General features: G+C 40.2%; 1 protein-coding gene across 1 annotated transcript in view; it reads left to right on the plus strand.

The window, feature by feature from the left end:
- The window catches only part of LOC126282341 (lipase 3-like), a 276,871-nt gene that overhangs the window by 8,885 nt on the left and 246,169 nt on the right, over nucleotides 1–21,817 (plus strand). The window contains exons 3-4 of the mRNA XM_049981998.1: nucleotides 4,199–4,326; nucleotides 4,421–4,580. Coding sequence (XP_049837955.1) covers nucleotides 4,199–4,326; nucleotides 4,421–4,580 — 288 coding nt within the window. The remainder of the gene's footprint in view (nucleotides 1–4,198; nucleotides 4,327–4,420; nucleotides 4,581–21,817) is intronic.

The raw sequence follows: 21,817 nt of genomic DNA on the forward strand, positions 1-21,817 counted from the left end.
GGGAAAGACGAAAGGATGTGGGTTTTAAGGGAGAGGGTAAGGAGTCATTCCAATCCCGGGAGCGGAAAGACTTCCCTTAGGGGAAAAAAAGGACAGGTGTACACTCGCACACACACACATACACATATCCATCTGCACATACACAGACACAAGCAGACATATTTAAAGGCAAAGAGTAAGGGCAGAGATGTCAGTCGAGGCGGAAGTACAGAGGCAAAGAAGTTGTTGAAAGACAGGTGAGGTATGAGCGGCGGCAACTTGAAATTAGCGGAGGTTGAGGCCCGGCGGATATCGAGAAGAGAGGATATACTGAAGGGCGAGTTCCCATCTCCGGAGTTCGGATAGGTTGGTGTTGGTGGGAAGTATCCAGATAACTCGGATGGTGTAACACTGTGCCAAGATGTGCTGGCCGTGCATCAAGGCATGTTTAGCCACAGGGTGATCCTCATTACCAACAAACACTGTCTGCCTGTGTCCATTTATGCGAATGGACAGTTTGTTGCTGGTCATTCCCACATAGAAAGCGTCACAGTGCAGGCAGGTCAGTTGGTAAATCACGTGAGTGCTTTCACACGTGGCTCAAAACTTTTTTCGAAATTTCTTTTTTTTTCGAGTTGTTACATATAATATATACCATAGAAGATATTTTAATCTGCATTTCAAAGCTATTTATATAATTAAAATCCACAATGTCACACAAATGCTAAGGCAGGCTGTCGATGTAGTACCAACAAAAGCAACCAGATTGCAGGGCAATAAAAATATTGAATAGAACCCAAGGTATCCCAAACTGTGATGTAAACTGTTCAAACATTTCAAGCCATCCTCAAACACAGCCTTACCTGAAACCGTCAATACTGAGCAGAAAAAATAGAGGCGATATTTAGAGTGATTGTAGTGTACCAGGAAGCTTACATTCACTATGAGTATCAACAAGACACAGGACCAATCAATATGTGTGGCAGATATTAAACATCCCAGGCTGTACCAGGCACTGCAACTGGTTACCTATAAGGGTTGGTGCAATGCACACAGAAACACATAATAGAAAACAGTTAACACCAGCTTTCAGCTCTTACTCTTTTTCCAGTAAGAGTACAAACATTCACATACACAACCACACAGACACTCAAACATGCTCACTGATGGTAGCAGCAGAACTGCTACTGTGAGTGTGTACATTAGGGTGTCTGTGTGTATGAATGCATGTACTCTCACTAGAAAAAGAGCAAGAGCTTGAAAGTTAGTGTTAAATCTTTTCTACTATGTGTTTCTGTGTGGAACATACCAATCCTCTATACATAAGTGGTTGCCTTTTCCATATTTTATGTATAATTCACAACAAATGATATTCACTCCTTGATGACAGCACCACTGAAGCAGATGATATAAAAATCAAATCATTGGGTATGTACTCCACCACTAGAAATAAATTTTGCCAATTTATCTGTTAGAGAGGTCACAAAAATCATTGGGTATTTAAAAAGCAGTAACACTTCTGGTTATCCTGGCATTTCAACCAAAGCACTAAACTATTGCGCTGACTTGGTTGTGCTTGAGTTCCCAAAATAACCATTCAATGGGTCAAGATGTATTTCTTGATACAATGAAATACGTAGCAGTAACACTCATTTCTAGAAGTATAATGCTGATGATGCCTTGGTGTATAGGAGGGTGTCATTGTTGAGTGACTTTAGTTACAAGATGGCTTAGACAAAATTTCTAGTTGGTGTGACATATGGCAGCTACCGGAAACATCAGAGAATTTAAGTTAATGTAGAGGATCAGGAAAAACGTACCTGTAATGTTCGAATATGACTTTACTAGTTTACTGTTTAACACAGTCACACCATGTAACTACCAGGGTGTCACACTGCAAAGTGATGTGAAATGGGACAAGCATGTGAGGATTGTGATAGGGAAGGTGAACGGTCGACTTCCGCATGTTGAGAGAATTTTTGGAATGTGTGGTTCATCTGTAAAAGACACTAGTGAGACCTTTTCTTGAGTTCTACTTGAATGTTTTAGATCTACATCAAAGTAAAGGAAGACATCAAAGTAATTCAAAGACAGGATGGTTATGTTATTGGTAGGTTTCACAACATATAGACAATTGATAGTAGTCTGTGTAAAATTACATAAATGCTTTCTTTGGAGTATTAGATCAACATCCCATCTGATTAGTAAACAAGGAGGAGCAGCAGTATTTTTCAGAGAAGCTGTTTTTCTTCTAATATACTTATACGTAAATATCCGTTAAGTAACTTGGAAGAAATTCCTGTAATTATAAGTGTAGGTATAATAACAATAGTCAGAATTTGTTGTTAGTACATTTTTCAAAAGTAACTTGCCTGTTAACGTGTAAGTTGACTTGTTCCACATTCCTAAACGTTCTGCTCCATAATGAGATTTATGACAATAGTGTATGAATGAATGAATGCCAAGTGTCATAGATGTTTATGACGGTAAATTTTACTGTTTACTTTACAGACCAAGTACATGATAGTGTGTTTCTTTTAACAGCATAGTAATGCACATTTAATACACTTACCAGTCTGTACTTCACAGGGTGTTTCAAAAGAAATCATCAGATTTCAAAAGACCATTTCTTCTACATAATTATAGACAGAAACTTGGTGTTAATTTTAACTTACACTGCAAAATTAAAAGGTTACCTTGGAATCCGCAGTGAGTTGCCAGTTCATGTAGTTGCCAATAGGGCAACTCACTCACTTGGTCAGTACTGAATTTCTCATGATTTGTGACCTTATTTTTTTTATTTTTATTTTTATTTTTTTTTTTTTTTTTTTGAAACGTTATCCATCCGTACGCTTCCCCTTCCTACATCTTTGGGTGGACTCAATGTTGCATAGCAACAGCAGTAAATGCAATAAATCCATACATGCTTGCAAAAGTATGAGATGAGTATATAATTTAGATTCTTGTCATGCATGTCGTGGAGCGTACACTGAATACCTATGAAAAGTAAACGAAGACTTTGATCTTAACGTAATTTTAGAAAGTTCTTCAGGTTTGTATATGCATGCATGTAAAACAAATGCACTTGTAAAATTGAATGACACTATTCAAAATAAAAACTTTGTTGCCCTGTGAGTATTCCAAGTTTCTGTCTTTGTTCATATAGAAGATAAAGCCTTGTTAAATTGATGAAATCTTTTTGAAACACCCTGTAAATGAATGTGCACCAGAAGCAAGTAGTAAATAGCATTTTTCCCCACGATGTTAGTGCTCATTTAGATCATGTACGTAGGTGGGGTGTGTGTGGTTGTGAGGATTAAGAGTCGGTGGAGATATTTCCATTGTGTTCTGGCTAAGATGTTTAAGGTTTATTTCACTCTGTTCTCTAAACCAGAGTGAATGTATGTTTGCAGATTTTTGTCAAATTTCAAAAGTCACTGATCACTTAGTCATGTATACATGGTATCTAGGTTGGTACTATATATGGTGATTTGGTTGGTAGGAAACAGGAAATTACAGTACTATTGCTAACAAATAAACCACTATCATAACCACATTGACTTGGCAATACATGTAACAGTTTTCACGCAATATTAACAAAAGAAGAAAGTATTTTTGCTGTGAAGACAACTTACCAAAGTGGGATCAGTGCTTTGCTGAGGGAATCATGAGAACATTTCAAGTCAAATCCATGAACCTGTCGTGCTGTTTACAATTTAATTCACAAGCTTGAGACTCAAGGTTCAGCTCTGGATGCAACGTGCAATGGGCCACTTAGGATAGCACAAACTGATGATAATGAACTCAATGTATGTTTGGTTGTTATGATTAGTTATAATAATTCCACAGTGTCCCTATTAAGGGCAGAGTTCTCAGAAATATCACATTGGCCAATTCACAAGATGTTGCATCAGCAGAACTTAAAATTGTACAATGCACATCTGATACCTGGGTTGCTGGAAGATGACCCAGACTGGCAGCTACAATTTTGTGAAACAATGCTCCATCAGTATCAAGTTGACCAGAATTTTTTTCTAAACTTTTGTGATCTGATGATGCCAAATGCAAGTTATTAGGAAATGTAAACCAACCTGACTATACTTACTGGTACATGGAAAAAACACCATGTTGTTTTGAAGGAACTGCTAAATCAACTCAATATAAATGTGTGGGCTACAATATTGGTATGTGTTGTAATTGGTCTGTAATTTACTGACAGATATCTCACTGAAGACAAGTACTTGGCTGTACTTCAAGATGCTGCACTGGGAATCATCATGCATATGGACAACTATGATCAACTCCACTTCCAGCATGATGAAGCTCCTGTGAATTATGCATTATCATGTAGGATACACCTTTATAATGTTTTTGTGCTGCAATTTATTTCCCACCACAACCCCCATATCACCTGTTTTCATCCTGTGGGGTATGGTTACAGATGAAGTCTATGGAAGTAAACCACTAGCTCTTGAAGAGCTGAATGGTTACATTAAGGATACCTTCCACAATCTGGACGACAAACATATGCATGTTTGTCAAGAGTTCCAGGCAAATCTGATCGGTATATTATCGAAGAAAGGCAACAGTTTATATACAGGGTGAGTCACGTAACGTTACCGCTGGATATATCTCGTAAACCACATCAAATACAGACGAACCGATTCCACAGACCGAACGTGAGGAAAGGGGCTAGCGTAATTGTTTAATACAAGCCATACAAAAATGCACGGAAGTATGTTTTTTAACACAAACCTAAGTTTTCTTTAATGGAACCACGTTAGTTTTGCTAGCACATCCGAACATATAAACAAATACGTAATCAGTGCTGTTTGTTGCATTGTAAAGTGTTAATTACATCTGGAGATATTGTAACCTAAAGTTGACGCTTGAAACCTCTGATGTTCAGTTGCATGTTGTAACAAACACGGGCCACGGACGGCGAACAGCATCTGCAGGGACATGTTTACGATGACGACTGTGTTTACGAGTGTGGGTGTAGTGCACTGTCATGGTTTGGTCTAGCTGTCGTAGTGTCCTCATGTAGCGCTTGCTGCTATTGTTATTCTGCATTCGTCTCCGCATGCAGACCAACTGTAGTACACCATGTTACCAGCCGTCTGTGACAGTGTAGTGTTGTAGGAACTGTGACCATGGTGTATTCGAACTCTGAAAAGGCGGAGATGATACTCATCTATGGCGAGTGTTGACGAAATGCACCAGAAGCCTGCAGGATGTATGCAGAACCATACCCGGACAGAGAGCATCCAACGTGCCGCACATTGAAAAACATCTACCGCCAACTGTATGCAACAGGTATGGTTGTAGTGTGCAAACGGATCCATAACAGGCCCGTCACAGGAGAAGCGGGTGCAGTTGGTGTGTTAGCTGCTGTTGTCATGAAGCCACACATGAGTACACGGGACATTGTGAGAGGTGGTGGACTGAGTCAAAGTAGTGTCATGTGCATACTTTATCGTCACCGCTTTCACCCGTTTCATGTGTCGCTACATCAGCAATTACATGGTGATGACTTTAATCATCGAGTGCAATTCTGTCAATGGGCATTAACAGAGAATGCGTTGCAGTTCAATCTGTTTACCTATGAAGCGGGTTTCACAAACCATGGGGCAGTGAATCTACAGAACATGCTTTACTGGTCCATGGACAATCCTCACTGGGTCATACTGCAGGTAGAGCGACAGCGACCGTGGACTGTAAATGTATGGTGCAGAATCATTGGCGACCACCTCCTTGGTCTTCACTTCATTGCAGGGGCCCAAAGAGCTGCAACATACATCACATTTCTACAGAATGATCTGCCAACGTTGCTCAAAAATGTCCCACTGGAAACGAGTCGACGTATGTGGTATCAGCAGGATGGTGCACCTGCACATTCTGTGATTAATACTAGGCTGACCCTTGACAGGATGTTCCACGGGCGCTTCATAGGATGTGGAGGACGCATAAATTGGCCAGCCCGTTCTCCTGATCTTACACCTCTGGACTTCTTTCTGTGTGTTACATTAAAGGAGAATGTGTACTGTGATGTGCCTACAACCCCAGAGGATATTAAACAATGTATTGTGGCAGCCTGCTGCAACATTACTCCAGATGTACTGCGGCGTGTACGACATTCATTACGACAGATATTGCAACTGTATGCAGCAAATGATGGCCACCACATTGAACATCTATTGGCCTGGCATGTCGGGACACACTCTATTTCACTCCATAATTGAAAACGGAAACCACGTGTGTACTTGTACCTCATCGCTCATGGTAATGTACATGTGCGCCAGTGAAAAAGACCAATAAAAAGGTGTTAGCATGTGGACGTAATGTGCTGTTCCAGTCTCTTCTGTACCTAAGGTCCATCACCTTTCCCTTTGAGTCCCTACGTAATTCGGTGCTCTCCGATACACACGATCGAACAGCGGAGGAGTGGTACTCAAGCGTCAATTTTAGGTTACAATATCTCCGGATGTAATTAACATTTCACAATGCAACAAATGGCACTGATTACGTATTTGTTTATATGTTCAGATGTGCTAACAAAACTAACGTGGTTCCATTTTAAAAAACCTAGGCTTGTGTTAAAAAACATACTTCCGTGCATTTTCTTATGGTTTGTATTAACCAATTACACTAGCCCCTCTCCTCACGTTCGGTCTGTGGAATCGATTCGTCAGTATTTGATGAGGTTCACGAAATATATCCAGCGGTAATGTTAGGTGACTCACCCTGTATAAGAAGTGATAAGTTAAATAAGTGTGTAGCAACTTTTGTGCCGCGCTCTATACATTAGACAGCATGTGAAATGGATGTTCTCCAGATGTGTGTAAAGATATTAACTTTTCTCAAATAGGAGTAACTTTGATAGTCTGTATTTTAGTGGGTTGTGTTATGATTCAGAACAGATGGAAATATTTTAACAGCCTAAAGTTGTGAGATATCAAGCAGTGAGCTTTATTCTGTTTTCTAGAGATGGAGTAAATGAATATCTTTTATTAACTATATTTCATAGTGCTGTAATTAGGTATACATACAACACAATCAGCAGACTGAATACAAATTTTTTCCATGGAATCATTAACAACTTTATCACAATATTTTAGTAAGATTCAGTAGGTATCTATTATGTACACAAAACGCTGTAGCTATACACATAGAGAACTGATGCGAAGCATAGCTTGGCTAGCCTTAAATAGACTGGGGCCCATGGCAAGCTCTGACGGTGATTCTCTCTCTCTCTCTCTCTCTCTCTCTCTCTCTCTCTCTCTATTTCTCTCTCTATCTCTTTCTCACTCTCTCACACAAACACACAAACATGCACATGCACACGCACACACACACACACACACACACACACACACACACACACACACACACACACACAGCAGTGTCCTTGGCTGGTAGCTGTGGAGTAGCTCCTCCGGGATCTTCTCAACAAACTGTGTGAGATGGTACGATGAGAGAAACCAACCTAAGGCAACTTCAGACAAAGAGTTGGCAACATACTTTTTCATCTGAGTTTTGAACATTTGCACTAGGTGTTCTGCCTCATCATTACTTTTTGCATGGAACAGCAGGCCAAGGAAGTGACAGATACAACAGGAACTGCAAAATGCCACAAACTGTTGTGATGAAAATTGTGGAACACTGAAAGGATCACTACCTGAGGGGCCATGTGAGCCATGTCTAAAATCAGAGCACCATCCACAACAGAGAATCGATGTCAAAAGATGCAAAAATTATGGAAAGCATCGAAACTCATGAGAAAGTGGTGAATCCAACCAACCACACTTCTCCCAAACAAGATCTGAAGCTACAGCATTCATGATCCATGTGCTAGTTAGAGGAAAACCATCAACCATCTGCTGTGCAGAAACATCAATGTGGAAGCACAGCAATTCCTCCTGATCAAATCTTGGGTCCGGATCAGCTGTCGTGTGAGACAAAGCATCAGCATCAGTGTGTTGTTTCATAAGGTGGAAATGAACCTCATAATTGTAACACAAAAGGAAAAGAGCTTGCCATTGAATGAGATACGCCATTTTATCTGTTAATGATGCAGAAGGCCTGAATAAGGAACCCAGTGGTTTGTTCTCAGTTATAAGGTAGAATTTGGTACCAATGAGAAAAACATGGAATTTATTCACAGCATATACCATTGCTAAAGCTTCCTTTCCTATCTGAGAGTACCTAGTTTGAGCAGGAGTCATTGTTTTTTAGGCATAAGCAATAGGCCACTCAGCGCCATCGGGATATCTACGAGCCAGCACTGCCCACAACCAGAACTTCCAAGCGTCCTTCACAAAGACCATGTGGAGGCCTGGTTGGTACATCACCAAGCAGGGTGCAGACTGTGACATGATCTTAAGGGTGGAAAACACTGTTTCACAGGTTGGCAAACAGAAAATCTGAACCCTTTGCACAGCATCACATGTAACAGTGGCGCAATTGTTGCTGCTTTTAGCAAAAAGTTATCGTTGTATGCGACATTGCCTAGAAAAACCTGAAGTTCTTTGACTGGTGTAGGGCTTGGAAGGGACACAATAACAGAAACATACTAATGCAGGGATCTGAGAGCCTCGTGAGAAATTCAAACCCGAGCTAAACAATAGAAGGTTGAAAAAATTGATATTTTTCTAAATTGCATTTCAATACGACCACTTGGAGGACTGAAAAAAGAATACAGTGGAGTCACTGAAAACTACAATGTCATCCAAATAGTTTGCACAATCCAGCACAGATGCTGTAAGTTGTTCCGAAAAATGTTGAAAAAATAGCAGGATTGCTGGTGACTCCAAAAGGCAACTGTGAGAATTGGTACAGCCTAAAAGCAGTATTAACAACTAACGTAAGATGTGTCTCTGTATCAAAAAGGGAGTTGTAAGTAGGCATCCAACAAGTCAGAGAAATATTGACCACTTGATAACTCTGCAAAGAGTTTGTCCAGGCATGGTATCAGGTACGTATGTATCATAGATTACGCATTCGCAGAAACTTTAAAATCGCCACAGAAGCATAACTGGCCTAGGGGTTTCTTTACTATAACTAAGGGGGTAGACCATACCCTTGATGTAATAGATTGAACAATGCCAGATTCCATGAGGTGATCTAATTCACCTTCAAACTGTTCCCTGAGTGACACTGGTAGTGGACGGACCCGGAAGAAATGAGACCAGGCAGAAGGTTTAATGGCAATGTGTGCTCGAAAATTGTTGGTGCACCCCAATCGAAGAGAGAGCAAAGAGGAAAATTCAGAATGTAATGCATCTAACTGAGTGTACAGCACTTGTTCAGACACTAAATTCAGTCCATCTGAAATGGCAAAACCCAAACAAATTAAAAGCAAGTGATCCAAAAAGATTCTATGTACATATGTTATCTACAACAAGAAATGTAAGTGACCAGACTAGTGACTTGTCAGTCACTGGGGCACAGAACTGGTTGAGAACAAGAATCCTCTGTTTATTGTAATTCACTAACTTTTGTGACACAAGATGAAATGGAAGGGAGACCAAGTCCATATAAGTTTCTGAGTTTAAAAATGTTATTTCTGATCCTGCATCCACTTGTGTGTGCAGAACTTTACAAAAAATTATAACAGCATGCTTGTTTGGCTCAACAGAAATAGACAGTAGAATGTTTATTTCCCCATCCACATTAGGACTGTTATGCGGAATTTTTGCATTACAAACAGAAGCACTGTGACCTTTTTTGTTGCAATTATGACAGGTAGCCCTGCACTTTGGGCAGTCTGGGTGCCCAAGGTTAATAAAGCAATAAGGGCAGGATGGAGGCATGAAATGTGTATGTTGCTGTTTAATGGTCTGTTTACTTTGTTCATATGGCTGTTGCTGGGAGTGAGGCCAGCTGCTTTGGCACTGTGATAGTGTGCGAACCACTGCGACCCTCTTCCCCCGGGGAACTATCTGAATATTGGTGTGGACGAGAGGGTTGGATTCCTGATATCTCGTACCATGACTCAATATGTTTACCTGCAGCTTGAGACACCTCAGACAACTGTGTGATAGCTAAAGCCTCGGAGAGGAACAGATTATTACACTAGAAGGCATGCTGTCACACCTCATGATCCGGAACTGAAAAAATGATGGCATCTCTCACCATCTGATCATCATAAGGCTCTTCATGTGCATCAGACACAAAATGATGGCAACAGTGTAACCCACAGATTTCAGCCACTCATGCCAATAGGGTTGATGTGGTTGCTTCCTACAGTGGTAAAACTCAACCCAGGATGCAAGAACATGGGTGTGTTACAGTAGTATTTTGAAAGACATTCACACATTTGCTCAAACGTTAAAGAAGATGGATCCTGCAAAGGGGCAAGTTGACATGTGACTCGATACATTGTTGATAAAATCCTTGAAAGGAACAAGGTCCGACATTAAATAGCATCGATAATCCCAAAAGCTTGACAGTGTTGTCACAGACATTTCTCATATGTGTCACATTCCTTAATAGAATCATCCAGTGAAGAAAAGGGAGGTGGATAAACCATGGAGGCCATTGGAGGGGAGGGAGGCAGGGGGCTAAAATAGCAGACAATACAGACAGAGGAGTAGGCTGACTAGATAAAACAGAAGCCAATGACTGAGGTATCTGAGTTTGACTGTCCAGCACCTGTGACATTTAGCAAACTGTAGATTTCATTTGATATATTTATTAATCTGTAAGTGCACATGTTTGTCCACTGGATATGTGTAATTAACAGTACTATTACCAAGAAAGAGAGAGATGAAGACATGAACAACAGCACATCTTTTTTATATGGTACCCTATTCTTTTATTGCGTAATCCACATCATCTCCTCAAAACCTGTTCAAAAGTGTATCATAGTGTCCTATTTGCATAACCATGTTTATTAAAAATGTAAGACTAAATTTTGACCAATCCCCATAAAATGTCCTCTGTAACACCATCAACCACCGTGAGAAAGAATGGAGGACCAACCACAGTAGAAATTTACGTGGAGTACAGGACCACACTCATCACCAATGATGTTTTAATTAGGTATAAACACAACAAGCCAGTAGACTGAACATAACTTTAGTCCTAATAAGAAGCATTAACACACATGCTCACGCGTGCGCGCGCGCGCACACACACACACACACACACACACACACACACACACACACATCAATCAGATGTTATTTAGCTACCAATGGAACATTAACCAGCATGACTGGTTCTCTTGTAATTCTGTTCGTTATGAAGATATGAACAACAGTACATCCTTTTTATATAGTACCCTGTATTTTTGATTGGGTAATCCACTTGCTCTCCTCAAAACCTATTCAGAAGTGCATCACAGTGACCCATTTGCATAACTATCTTATGCGATCTATTTATTTGCTGTGTCACATATGTGGTATTTTTTTAGATAGTTTTTTCGTGGTAAATAATTAAAAATTTGGACTTACAGCGTTAAGAGCAGATGCGCGTACCATCAACAATATCATCTGACTGAAAAATGAAAAATCGGCAATTTGTCAGTTACACGGTATTGTTTCTTCATCGACGATATGCAAAATTTCTTACATACATTCTTCATAATCTTCTATATGAAGTGCCGCAAAGAACCAGAATACTTACATGGAATGAACACGATGAATGTCCATCACATAATATTTTCTGGGCAGGTCGTGTTCTGAATTTAAGGTGTCTTGCCAGATGGATTGGCCATGGAGGAACAGTGGGTTGATGTGCTTACTCTCCTGTCTTAACTCATACAGGCTTTTTTCTTTGTATGAAAGACATTTGTCTATCATGATGTTCCAACAACTCCACAGACCATAGAGAAATTGGATGTGTTGATTGAGGCTTTTCCAATGGACATGTTGTAAATATGGTTCTCGGTCGAGACCTTGGATATCATAGCTGCACAATATTTCATTGGCACAACTGGCTGACATCTTCAGGTGCGACGAACACACTGCTAAGGCAGGACCAGAGCCCCCTACTTATGCCAGTCTTAGGCAGGAAGTGTGCATGCATGGAGGCACCAAATTCGATGGCCAATAGCAACAATATCAACCAATAGCTGGAAGAACAGCAACGCCACCTACAGAATGAAGAACCAAAGACTTTGGCACACATACAGAGGCTGCCGTTGCTGCTCTGCCCTGCCATCAGCCGCCCCAGTGACCTCTGTCAGAAGCCGCAAGCACAGAGGCTGTCGCTGCTGCTCTGAGCTGCCATCGGCCACCCCAGTCACCTCAGTCGGAAGCCGCAAGCAAAAATGCGCATCCGTGTAGGCGCGTTACTATCCTTCCATTGTCAACAGAATATTTATGTTGCTGGCGAATCGTCATCTGTCGTATGACCAATAGTACTCCTCTCTGCTTGATGTGACTTCAATATGGCAACAGCTGGATCCCAAGCTGTACTGAGCTGAAAGCCCATGTCTCTGTTTACAAGATTTGTCGAGCTACATATTTCCACAGCTTCCTTAAAGACACTGTCCCAGTATTAACTCGTTGATGCGAGAAATTTGGTATATATTTTAATTCATAGAATGGCCAGTACTGAGACAATACTCAGCCACTGCAGACTTCTCTGTTTGCTCCAGACACGTGTAGTGTCGGTGTTCAGTACATCTCTCTTCTACAGTGCGACAAGTTTGTCCGATGTACGACATGCCACAGCTACAAGGAATCTTGTAAACACTGGGTCTTCTTAGACCAAGGCTGTCCTTAGATGAGTCCAAGAGAGCTCTGAGTTTTGCCGGTGGCCAAAAGACACATTTAACTTTATGCCTCTTCAATAATCTTCCTATTTTTGAAGAGACAGTGTATGGCAAGATGAGCATTCCCCTTTATTCTTTGCCTCCTTCCAGTTCCTCACATTGGGTAACCCACTTCAGGTGTAAGGCATGGCGAATCTCCCATTCGGAGTATCCATTTTGTTCGGAAAGTGGTACGCAGATGGAGTAGCTCATTGGATAAGCTGTCTGAGTCTGATATGGCTCGTGCTCTGTGAACCAAAGTCCTAAGTATGCCACTTCGTTGCGAAGGATGGTGACAGCCGGTGGCCTGTAAGTATAAGTCCATGTGTGTTGGTTTACAGTACACTGTGTGACCTAATGTGCCATCATCTTTTCTCTGTACCAACACGTCCAGGAATGGAAGTTCGCCATTTTTCTCCATCTCCATAGTGAACTTGATGTTGGAATGAAGCGAGTTAAGATGCTCAAGAAAATCATTCAACAATGCAATGCCATGAGGCCAGATAACAAAGGTGTTGTCCACATATCACCTAAAACACATAGGTTTCAATTCTGACATCTGGAGTGCCCTCTCCTCGAAGTCTTCCATAAAAAGATTAGCCACGATGGGTGACAAGGGACTACCCGATTGCAACGCCTTCAGTCTGTTCAAAGTAGTATCTATTAAATAAAAAGTACGTCGAGGTGAGCACATGTTGGAATAAGTCTAAAAGTTCCCAATCCAGCTCTCGCTAATGAGCAACAACTATTCCTGCAATGGTACTCAAGTAAAAAGTGAGACTACATCAAAACTTACGAGTATATCTGATGGTGCGAGTCGTAAGTTCTTGAGACGATGAATAAAGTCTTGTGAGTTTCAGATATGATGCTCACACTTTCCTACTAAAGGGCTCAGGTGTGCTGCCAGATGTTTCGCCTCTGCGGCAGCCTCTGTGCTTGCGGCTTCTGGCAGAGGTCGCTGGGGCAGCCAATGGCAGTGCAGAGCAGCAACAGCAGCCTCTGCACGTGTGTCGAAGTCTTTGGTTCTTCATTCTGTAGGTGGCATTGCTGTCCTTCCAGCTATCGGTTGATATCGTTGCTATTGGCCATCGAATTTGGCACCTCCATGCATGTGCACTTCCTACCTAAGACTGGCATAAATAGGGGGCTCTGGTCCTGCCTTAGCAGTGTGTTCATCACACCTGAAGATGTCAGCCAGTTGCGCTGATGAAATATTGCGATGTTTTCACTATGACATCCGGCGTCTCGTCCAAGAACCATATATACATAGACAAATTATTATGCCTACTTTTAATTCACATCAGTAACAAACCATGGAAGCAGTGATGAAATATTTCATCCAACTCATGGATTCTTATATTAGTGTCCATAGTCAACGATTTAAGCAGCTGGGAATGTTCTATCACTTTTTGAGCCCACAATGAATTACAGTATTACAAAACAGCATTAAAGATTTCCATCAGTATTTATTATTAAGCTTATACTGTGTTTATATGGATGTGTGATGGGCTTCTAAACAGATCTTCAAGAGAGAAAATGGGTTACCAAATAAAAAAATAGGGTGCTATTTAAAAAAAGTACTACTATTCACATCTTCACAACAAACAATGTTTGTGATATTTAGCTTAGTTGCAGTTTTAATTAAAACATTTACTAAACTGTAAATGCATGTGCTTGTGCAATGAATATGTGTAATTAATAGTACTTTTCCCAAGAAAGAGATATTGCTCATGGTGTATGTTGGGGAAGTGGGGGGGGGGGGGGGGGGTTGAAGGGTTGAATGGTGGGTTTCAGAAACAACAAAACTACATCTTTAGCATTGCAGGCTGAGAGGTTTCATGAGGCAAATTTTATGTTTTTCACTAAATACCAAGTCAACAAATTTTGCAGTATTTAACATAATTAAAATTTTATTTAATACCTTTACTAGTATTCATATGTATTTGATGGTGTACCACATGTGTGATGGATAAGTCCTACAGAGAGTGCCTTACCAAAAAAGGAGATACTCTTTGTGGTTCATACTTTGACTGGATGTGTATAGCTGTCAGTATTAAAAATTGTAGGGACTGCTCCCACAGCCTAGACAGACGAGATGATTTACATTGCATGTTTTAAGCTGTTCTGTCTAACGCCAAGAAAACAAAAGTTCGCATTTCATAGCATATTTTCAGTCTGTATTCATCTGGGCACACTGCTTCATATGTATCATATAAGGACATTATTTATTACACTATGAAACCAAGATGCTGCTGTGTTTGATTACATTGTTTATTACAATAGGCATATTTCGGCATGATTGCCACTTCAGGCTACATCAAGCGGTCTTCTTATCCATATGACATCAATGTCTCAGTTGCTGTCACATTATTGTGTAAGTTTGAACCTTTGATGTTGGTGGAGCTATAGTAGTCGTTAAACTTTTGCTAGAGCAGTTATTTGTGAAGCTGTTGAATTACAAAAATTTATTTTATAATGATGTTGTAACGTTTGCCTGCTTCATTTCTTTGATGATAGTCCTCAGTGTCAACATACTGCATTGTTATACTGGCTGACAATTGGGGGAGATGGGAGTGCAAAGTGATTACTGTAAATATATTAAAAACAAAGATTCCAAGACTTACCAAGTGGGAAAGCGCCAGCAGACAGGCACAATGAACAAAACACACAAACACACACACAGAATTACTAGCTTTCGCAACCGATGGTTGCTTCTTCACGAAAGAGGGAAGGAGAGGGAAAGACGAAATGATGTGGGTTTTAAGGGAGAGGGTAAGGAGTCATTCCAATCCCGGGAGTGGAAAGACTTACCTTAGGGGGAAAAAGGATAGGTATATGCTCGCGCACACACACACACACACACGCATATCCATCCATACATACACAGACACAAGCAGACATTACTGTAAATGATGTAGCCGACAGTTGCACAATTACATTTCACAGTTCTTTACTTTCACTGTTCACAATCACCCAATATTACACAATTATATGGCCTGTTCACTGTTGGTAAATGTTGATAAGTCTCATTAATAGGTTGCAGGCAAACATCAACATACTGCTAGCATAGTTTGTTGTTAAACAGCACTGAGCAGTAAAAACCACACAGTTCATAATGTTGCGGAATCATACAGTATGTTGGTCACTATTTTTCAAATAAATTAAACAAACATTGTTGTAATGTTAATGGTTATTAGGCTAAAATGAAAATAAAATGAATTTAAGGAGGCAGATGGCAAAACGAGAAAGGAAGTAAAGAGATCCCAGCTTGCTTCATCACAACATTACTTGTTAGCTGTATTGACAATGCTGACTCAAATGTTAATGCAGCTGTCTAGTAACATCACTATAACATAAATGTTCATAATTTGACAACTTCACAAATAACTGCTCCAGCAAAAGTTTAACACCTACTGTAGCTCCAACAGCATCAAATAGGGCTATCATAATAAACAATGCAATCAAACACAGCAGCATCTTGGTCTCAAAGCAATACATATTTGCAATTGTATCTGGTATATTCTAAAGTCAGTAGATATACACAGTGTGATTTTTCTATGAGCAAAGAAAATCAAACAATATACAGATAACACTGAAAGGAATGTGGAAGCAGTCGGTTGCCAATGGTAGTCCATATAAACAAAACGTTAGTCCAACCAATCAAAATATGAAAGAGGAATCTGTCTGCAATTTATCTGTACTTCCTTCACACATCAGAAGCCACCATTATGAATGTGTGCAGCAACTATCACTTTTTCCAGGAATAAGATATTGTGCATGCTGAGTGTTTAGATGAGTTGGAAGTGGTTATTAGGATTCAGAATTGGTGAAGCAACTTTGGCACTCTAAGAGATCTGAATAGTTTCAGGCAATCAGTTCCATTCTGTTCTCTACAAACTGAGTAAATGAGTGTTTGTCTCTTTTGGTCCAACTGCAATTGTATTTAGTATATTCACAATTCTGTCTTTGTGTATGGATGTGTATCAGAAGTGTGTAACCAATAATACATTTTCCCAAAAACAGGGATAGTCTCTACAATTTGTGTTCAGGGAGTATGAAAGTTGTTTTAGGAATCTGATGCAAAGGAGCTACGAAATTTCAGGTGATGAGTTCTGTTCTCTACAAACAATGCAAATCACTGTTCTGCAATTCGTACATTTATTATTACGGTATCTGTATATGTGTGCACACTGGACATGCGTAATGAGTAATACTTCTCACAAATAGAAGATACTGCTTCTGGTGTGTATTTAGGTGGGAAGTATAAAGTATTAAGATTCAAATCAAGTGTAACTTCTTCTCTAGGTCATTAGACTGATACGTTTTAGGTCATGAGATTCGTTCTATTCTCTACAGATCAGGTTGAAATTCTTAGCTAGTTTTTATGAATATTCAGTTGTAACTAATATATTTGCTAGTCTGTATGTGCATCTATATCTGCCTAATGTGTGTAATGAATAGAATTTTTTCCCAAGCATGAGGTATTGCCACTGTTGTGAGTCTGTTGGATGTAAGTGGACTTGGCATGAATCAGAGGTGATGCAGCTCCTTCATTCATGAAGTGGTCTGTGAAATTTCTGATGGTGATTTCTGTTCTGTTCTCCACAGAGAGTGAGAGTGTATGTTTACAGTTTTTAACAAAAATTATATTGTAATTAATATACACTGTGAGAAAAAAATTAATCCAACTGGAAAGACAATGTTGATTTTGATCCAATGACAGTACATGCCACCTGGAGGATAGTCTATGTACTGATAATAGTTTCAATATCACGTTTCAACAGATAGCACAGTGGCATAGTTACCAGAGCACAATTTCTGTCTGCTGTTTAATAGGGAATGTTCACAGCCAGAAGCCTCAGTGTAGCGCAAATGTGTGAAGCTAGCACGCAACCATGCCATAGAGATGCACTCAGGCTTCCTTCAGCTAACTGAATGAGTTTGAAAGGGGTCAAATTATGGCCTCCCTAGTGGCAAGATAGTCCTTCAAGAGACCTACCACACAGATTGGATATTCTGCATCAGTTGTGCAATGATACTGGTATCAGTGATCATGTGATCATTCTCACACCTTTAGATGAGGTTCTAGAGTCCACGCAACACAGACGCCTACCAGGATCGGTGTACTGTAAGGACAGCAGTGGCAGATCATATAGTTACTATAGCACATATAACAGCACTTGTGAGCCCACACATGTCAATATGAACTGCTGATAACTGATTAGTAGCAATGGGACTTCAGGCATGCACACCTCTAGCACGTCTTCCAGCCATGCCACAGCATTGATGTACATGGCTCAACTGGTGCCATCAGAGGATCGCTTGGAAGATGGAATGGCATTCCATGCTCTTAAGTGATGAAAGCAGATACTGCCTGAACACAAGTGATAGCTGTCTGCATGTACTGTGTAGACTTGGTGAGCGCTGTCTCATAGAGTTCATTAGTGCATGACACTCTGGTCCCCCTCAGGCCTTATGGTCTGGTGTGTGATGTGCTATAATTCTTGTTCATGTTTCTGGATGGGATGCTAATCAGCACTTTGTACATGCAGAATGTTGTTAGACCCATTCTTTTGCCACTCTTGGAACAGGAAGGTGATTTGTTGTTCCAACAGGATAATGATTGTCCACACACTGCCTGTGAAATTCAACATGCTCTGTAAGATGTGCAGCAACTTCTCTGGCCAACATAATCTCCAGACTTGGCTCCAATTGATCCTGTGTGAAATAAGATATGATTTGTGCAACTTGTCAGTCAACAACTGTTACAGAATTATGTAAACAGGTCAAGCAGTCATGGAATAACATATCCCAGGACAGCATTTTCCATGTGTATGTCAACTGGATGCCAGAGTCAGCACCTGCATTGCTTCCCATGAGGGATACACCATATACTAATATGGGTGTTGATACCTGGTACCTAAGAACCACTCATGCTGTTGATTTGTAAATCCGATCATTCCATGTATTCCATATGCACTGTTGCAACAATAAATCTTGAGTGAAATGGAAACCTGTAAAAGACTGTACTAATTTTTTTTCCGGCAGTGTATTTACTAGTCTGCATGTGTATAAGCTTCTGCAGTGCATGTGTGAAACAAACAGTACCTTTCCCAAGGAGGAAATATTGTTAATTGTGTGTATCTAGTTCAGATACACATGGCTGTTGGGATTTGGAACTAGTGCAGCTTTTTCCTCAATGTAGGGGCTTAGGGAATTCTGGTGTATGTTTTACTCCATTCTCTTCAGGCCAACCAAATGAAATTGCAATTTTTACAAGCATGTGTATGTGTATGTATGTATGTATGTATAATGTGGAACAGTTTTCAAAAGAAGGAGATATTGTTCATACTGTGTATTTAGGTGGAACCAGCTGTTAGGATTCTGGAGTGATGAAGTTATACCACCAGCGCAAGGGATTCGAAGCTCAATTTTATTTTTTTCTCTACAGATTTGGTTTTTGTTTTCGTTGGTAGCAGAATTATGATTGTATTAAATATGTCCATACTCTTAGATGTGTGTGGGCCCAAAATTATTTTTGCCCACCCTCATGATGACTCATACAGGTACTCCTTTCAATTTTTTTTTACTACAAGAAATTGATGATTCATACAACCACCTATGCAGTGGTGAACTGGCACACTCAGTGTCCTTCAATAGAGTGTCATGTATCTTCAGTTACGGATGGGAATGCGCAGCCTGTGTACTCTGTTGAGTGTATTAATGTAATTTTGAATGGTCATTTCAAGCTTAGACCTCACATACATTGTCAAAATATGACATGAAGAGTTGCTAACAGTGGAAGTTGTTCACTGAATTGGCATACAGTACAGTGTCACTATTTGTAGTTCCAACTGTTATCACAAGGCAAAGAACACAGGATCTGCCTAGACAAATACAGAAGTACATGCACTATCCTCGCTTCCGGAACTAACAGTTCATTCCCTGAGGAGAAGAGAGAGATAGACTGAGGAATGTTAAATATAACTCTGTAACCAATACTGCTTTTTACAAGGGGGAAGACAGTTTTTGTGGTGCACATATGGGTGAGGTGTGTGGTTACTATATTTGAGAACTGTTGCAGCTTCTTCCCTAGATAGGACAGATAGGACAGAGAGGTTTCATGTGCTGAGTTTCACTTTTTCTATTCAGACTGAGTTAAGCAATGTTTATCATTTCTAGCATGACTGCTATTGTATTTAACGTATTTATTTGCCTATATATGGATGTTCACCAGATATGTCTGTGAAAAGTACTTTTCCGAAGATGAAGATACAGTGCATGGTGTGTATTCATTGGATGTGTGTGTTATTAGATTTCACAACTGGTGAGGCTATTCCCCCCCCCCCCCCCCCAAATATGACTCTGAGGTATTTAATATGGTGAGTTTTATTCTGTTCCCTACAGATCAAAAAACATTTGTGATTTTTTAAAGTAATTCCAATCACCAAAAATGGCATGTAACACAATGTAGTCAACTGTACATTCAACCAGTAGGTGAATAATTTAACACTAAAGATCTGCCTTTAGGTTGCCCATGATCACTAACATGACCTGACGACACCAACCTAAAAATGGAATAGAAAAAAAAATACTTACATCACTGAAACTTTTTTTTATTTTTCCATGTAGTCTCCTTGTAGATTAATGCATTTGGTCCAACGATGTTCCAGTTCCTTGATCCTATCTCGAAAATGAGTTTCCTCTAGGCTTGCCAAATAGTTGTCAACTCCAGCTATCAATTCTTCGTTTGATGCGAATCTTTGTCCACCAAGAAAAATTTTCAGTTTTGGGAAGAGATGGAAGTCTGACAGAGCCATATCAGGTGAGTACGGAGGATGTGGCAAGAATTCATACCTTAGTTTGTGTAATTCTGCCATGGTGACAGGGCATGTGTGTGGGCGTGTGTCAAGAGTTGTGGCACCCATCTTGCAGATAATTTTTTCATTTGTAATTCTTCAATTAAAATGTGATATACCTTTTCAGATGACATCTGGAAGGCGTGAGCACTTTCACACACTTTAAATGACAATACTCGAAGTCCATTTTGTGCACTTTTGCAATAATTTCCGGAATAGTCACCCATCTTGGCCTATCACTGCATGGATCATCATCTAAGCTCTCCCAAACAAATTCAAATTTATTTGACCACTTGGCAACAGCTGAATATGAAGGAGCAGAGTACCTCAGTGTATTCTGGAAATCAGCATAAATGTCCTTTGCTTTCATACCTTTCTTTACGAAGTACTTAATCACTGCTTGAATCTTGATTTCTTCCATCTTCATAAATCACTACAAGGAGACAACAACAGAGTCACATCACAATCACAGCTGTCTTCCGAGAGCACTGATGTGACATGTGTTTACAGGCAACAGTCCAATGAATATCACATGAACAATTCGTTGCATTAGACTGACCTCCTGTGGTATGCTGAGAACTTTTCAAACCACCCTCATATTCATGTGAAAGAGAATGCTTCTTAACTGTACACTGCCTTTTTGGAGGAATTTGAAGGGCTGTGTCAACCCAGACAGTACATAGCTGTCCTCATGGGACATTTGGTCTCCATTACCTGCAACAGTAGAAACCCCCAGCACCACTGGTGATCCAAAGATACTGAGAAAGGGCAGACATGGAATGTAATCTTGATTAAAGACACTCAGTTCTCATCACTGATTAGTGCAAGATTTATCTGACACCTAATGATCACCATAGAATTGAGTGGAGGCCACCATGGACCATTGTATGTCAAAACATGCAGCCTTCACATATTGAATTAGCTTAGGAGAGCTCCCATCGAGTTCTTGATCAGTGACATCTTGACCACTAGTGGACAACAAACTGAGAGGATCCAAGCATGTCATGATGCAAGAGGTGGAGAAACAAGTACTGAATGTTACCCAGAACATATTTTGATTCCAGTGATGTGCAAAGATGTGCCCTGTTTAAAATAATGCCCTACCAGCAGTGAATACAACTGTCAGGAATTTGTTGGGATGGACCATTTCCAACACCTACGGTTGGGGCAGGGGGGCAAGCCATTTCAGGTATTGAGTTTTTATCTCATTTGTACAGAC

Source organism: Schistocerca gregaria, chromosome 7 (genome assembly GCF_023897955.1).
Source record: "Schistocerca gregaria isolate iqSchGreg1 chromosome 7, iqSchGreg1.2, whole genome shotgun sequence".
Lineage (NCBI taxonomy): Eukaryota > Metazoa > Arthropoda > Insecta > Orthoptera > Acrididae > Schistocerca > Schistocerca gregaria.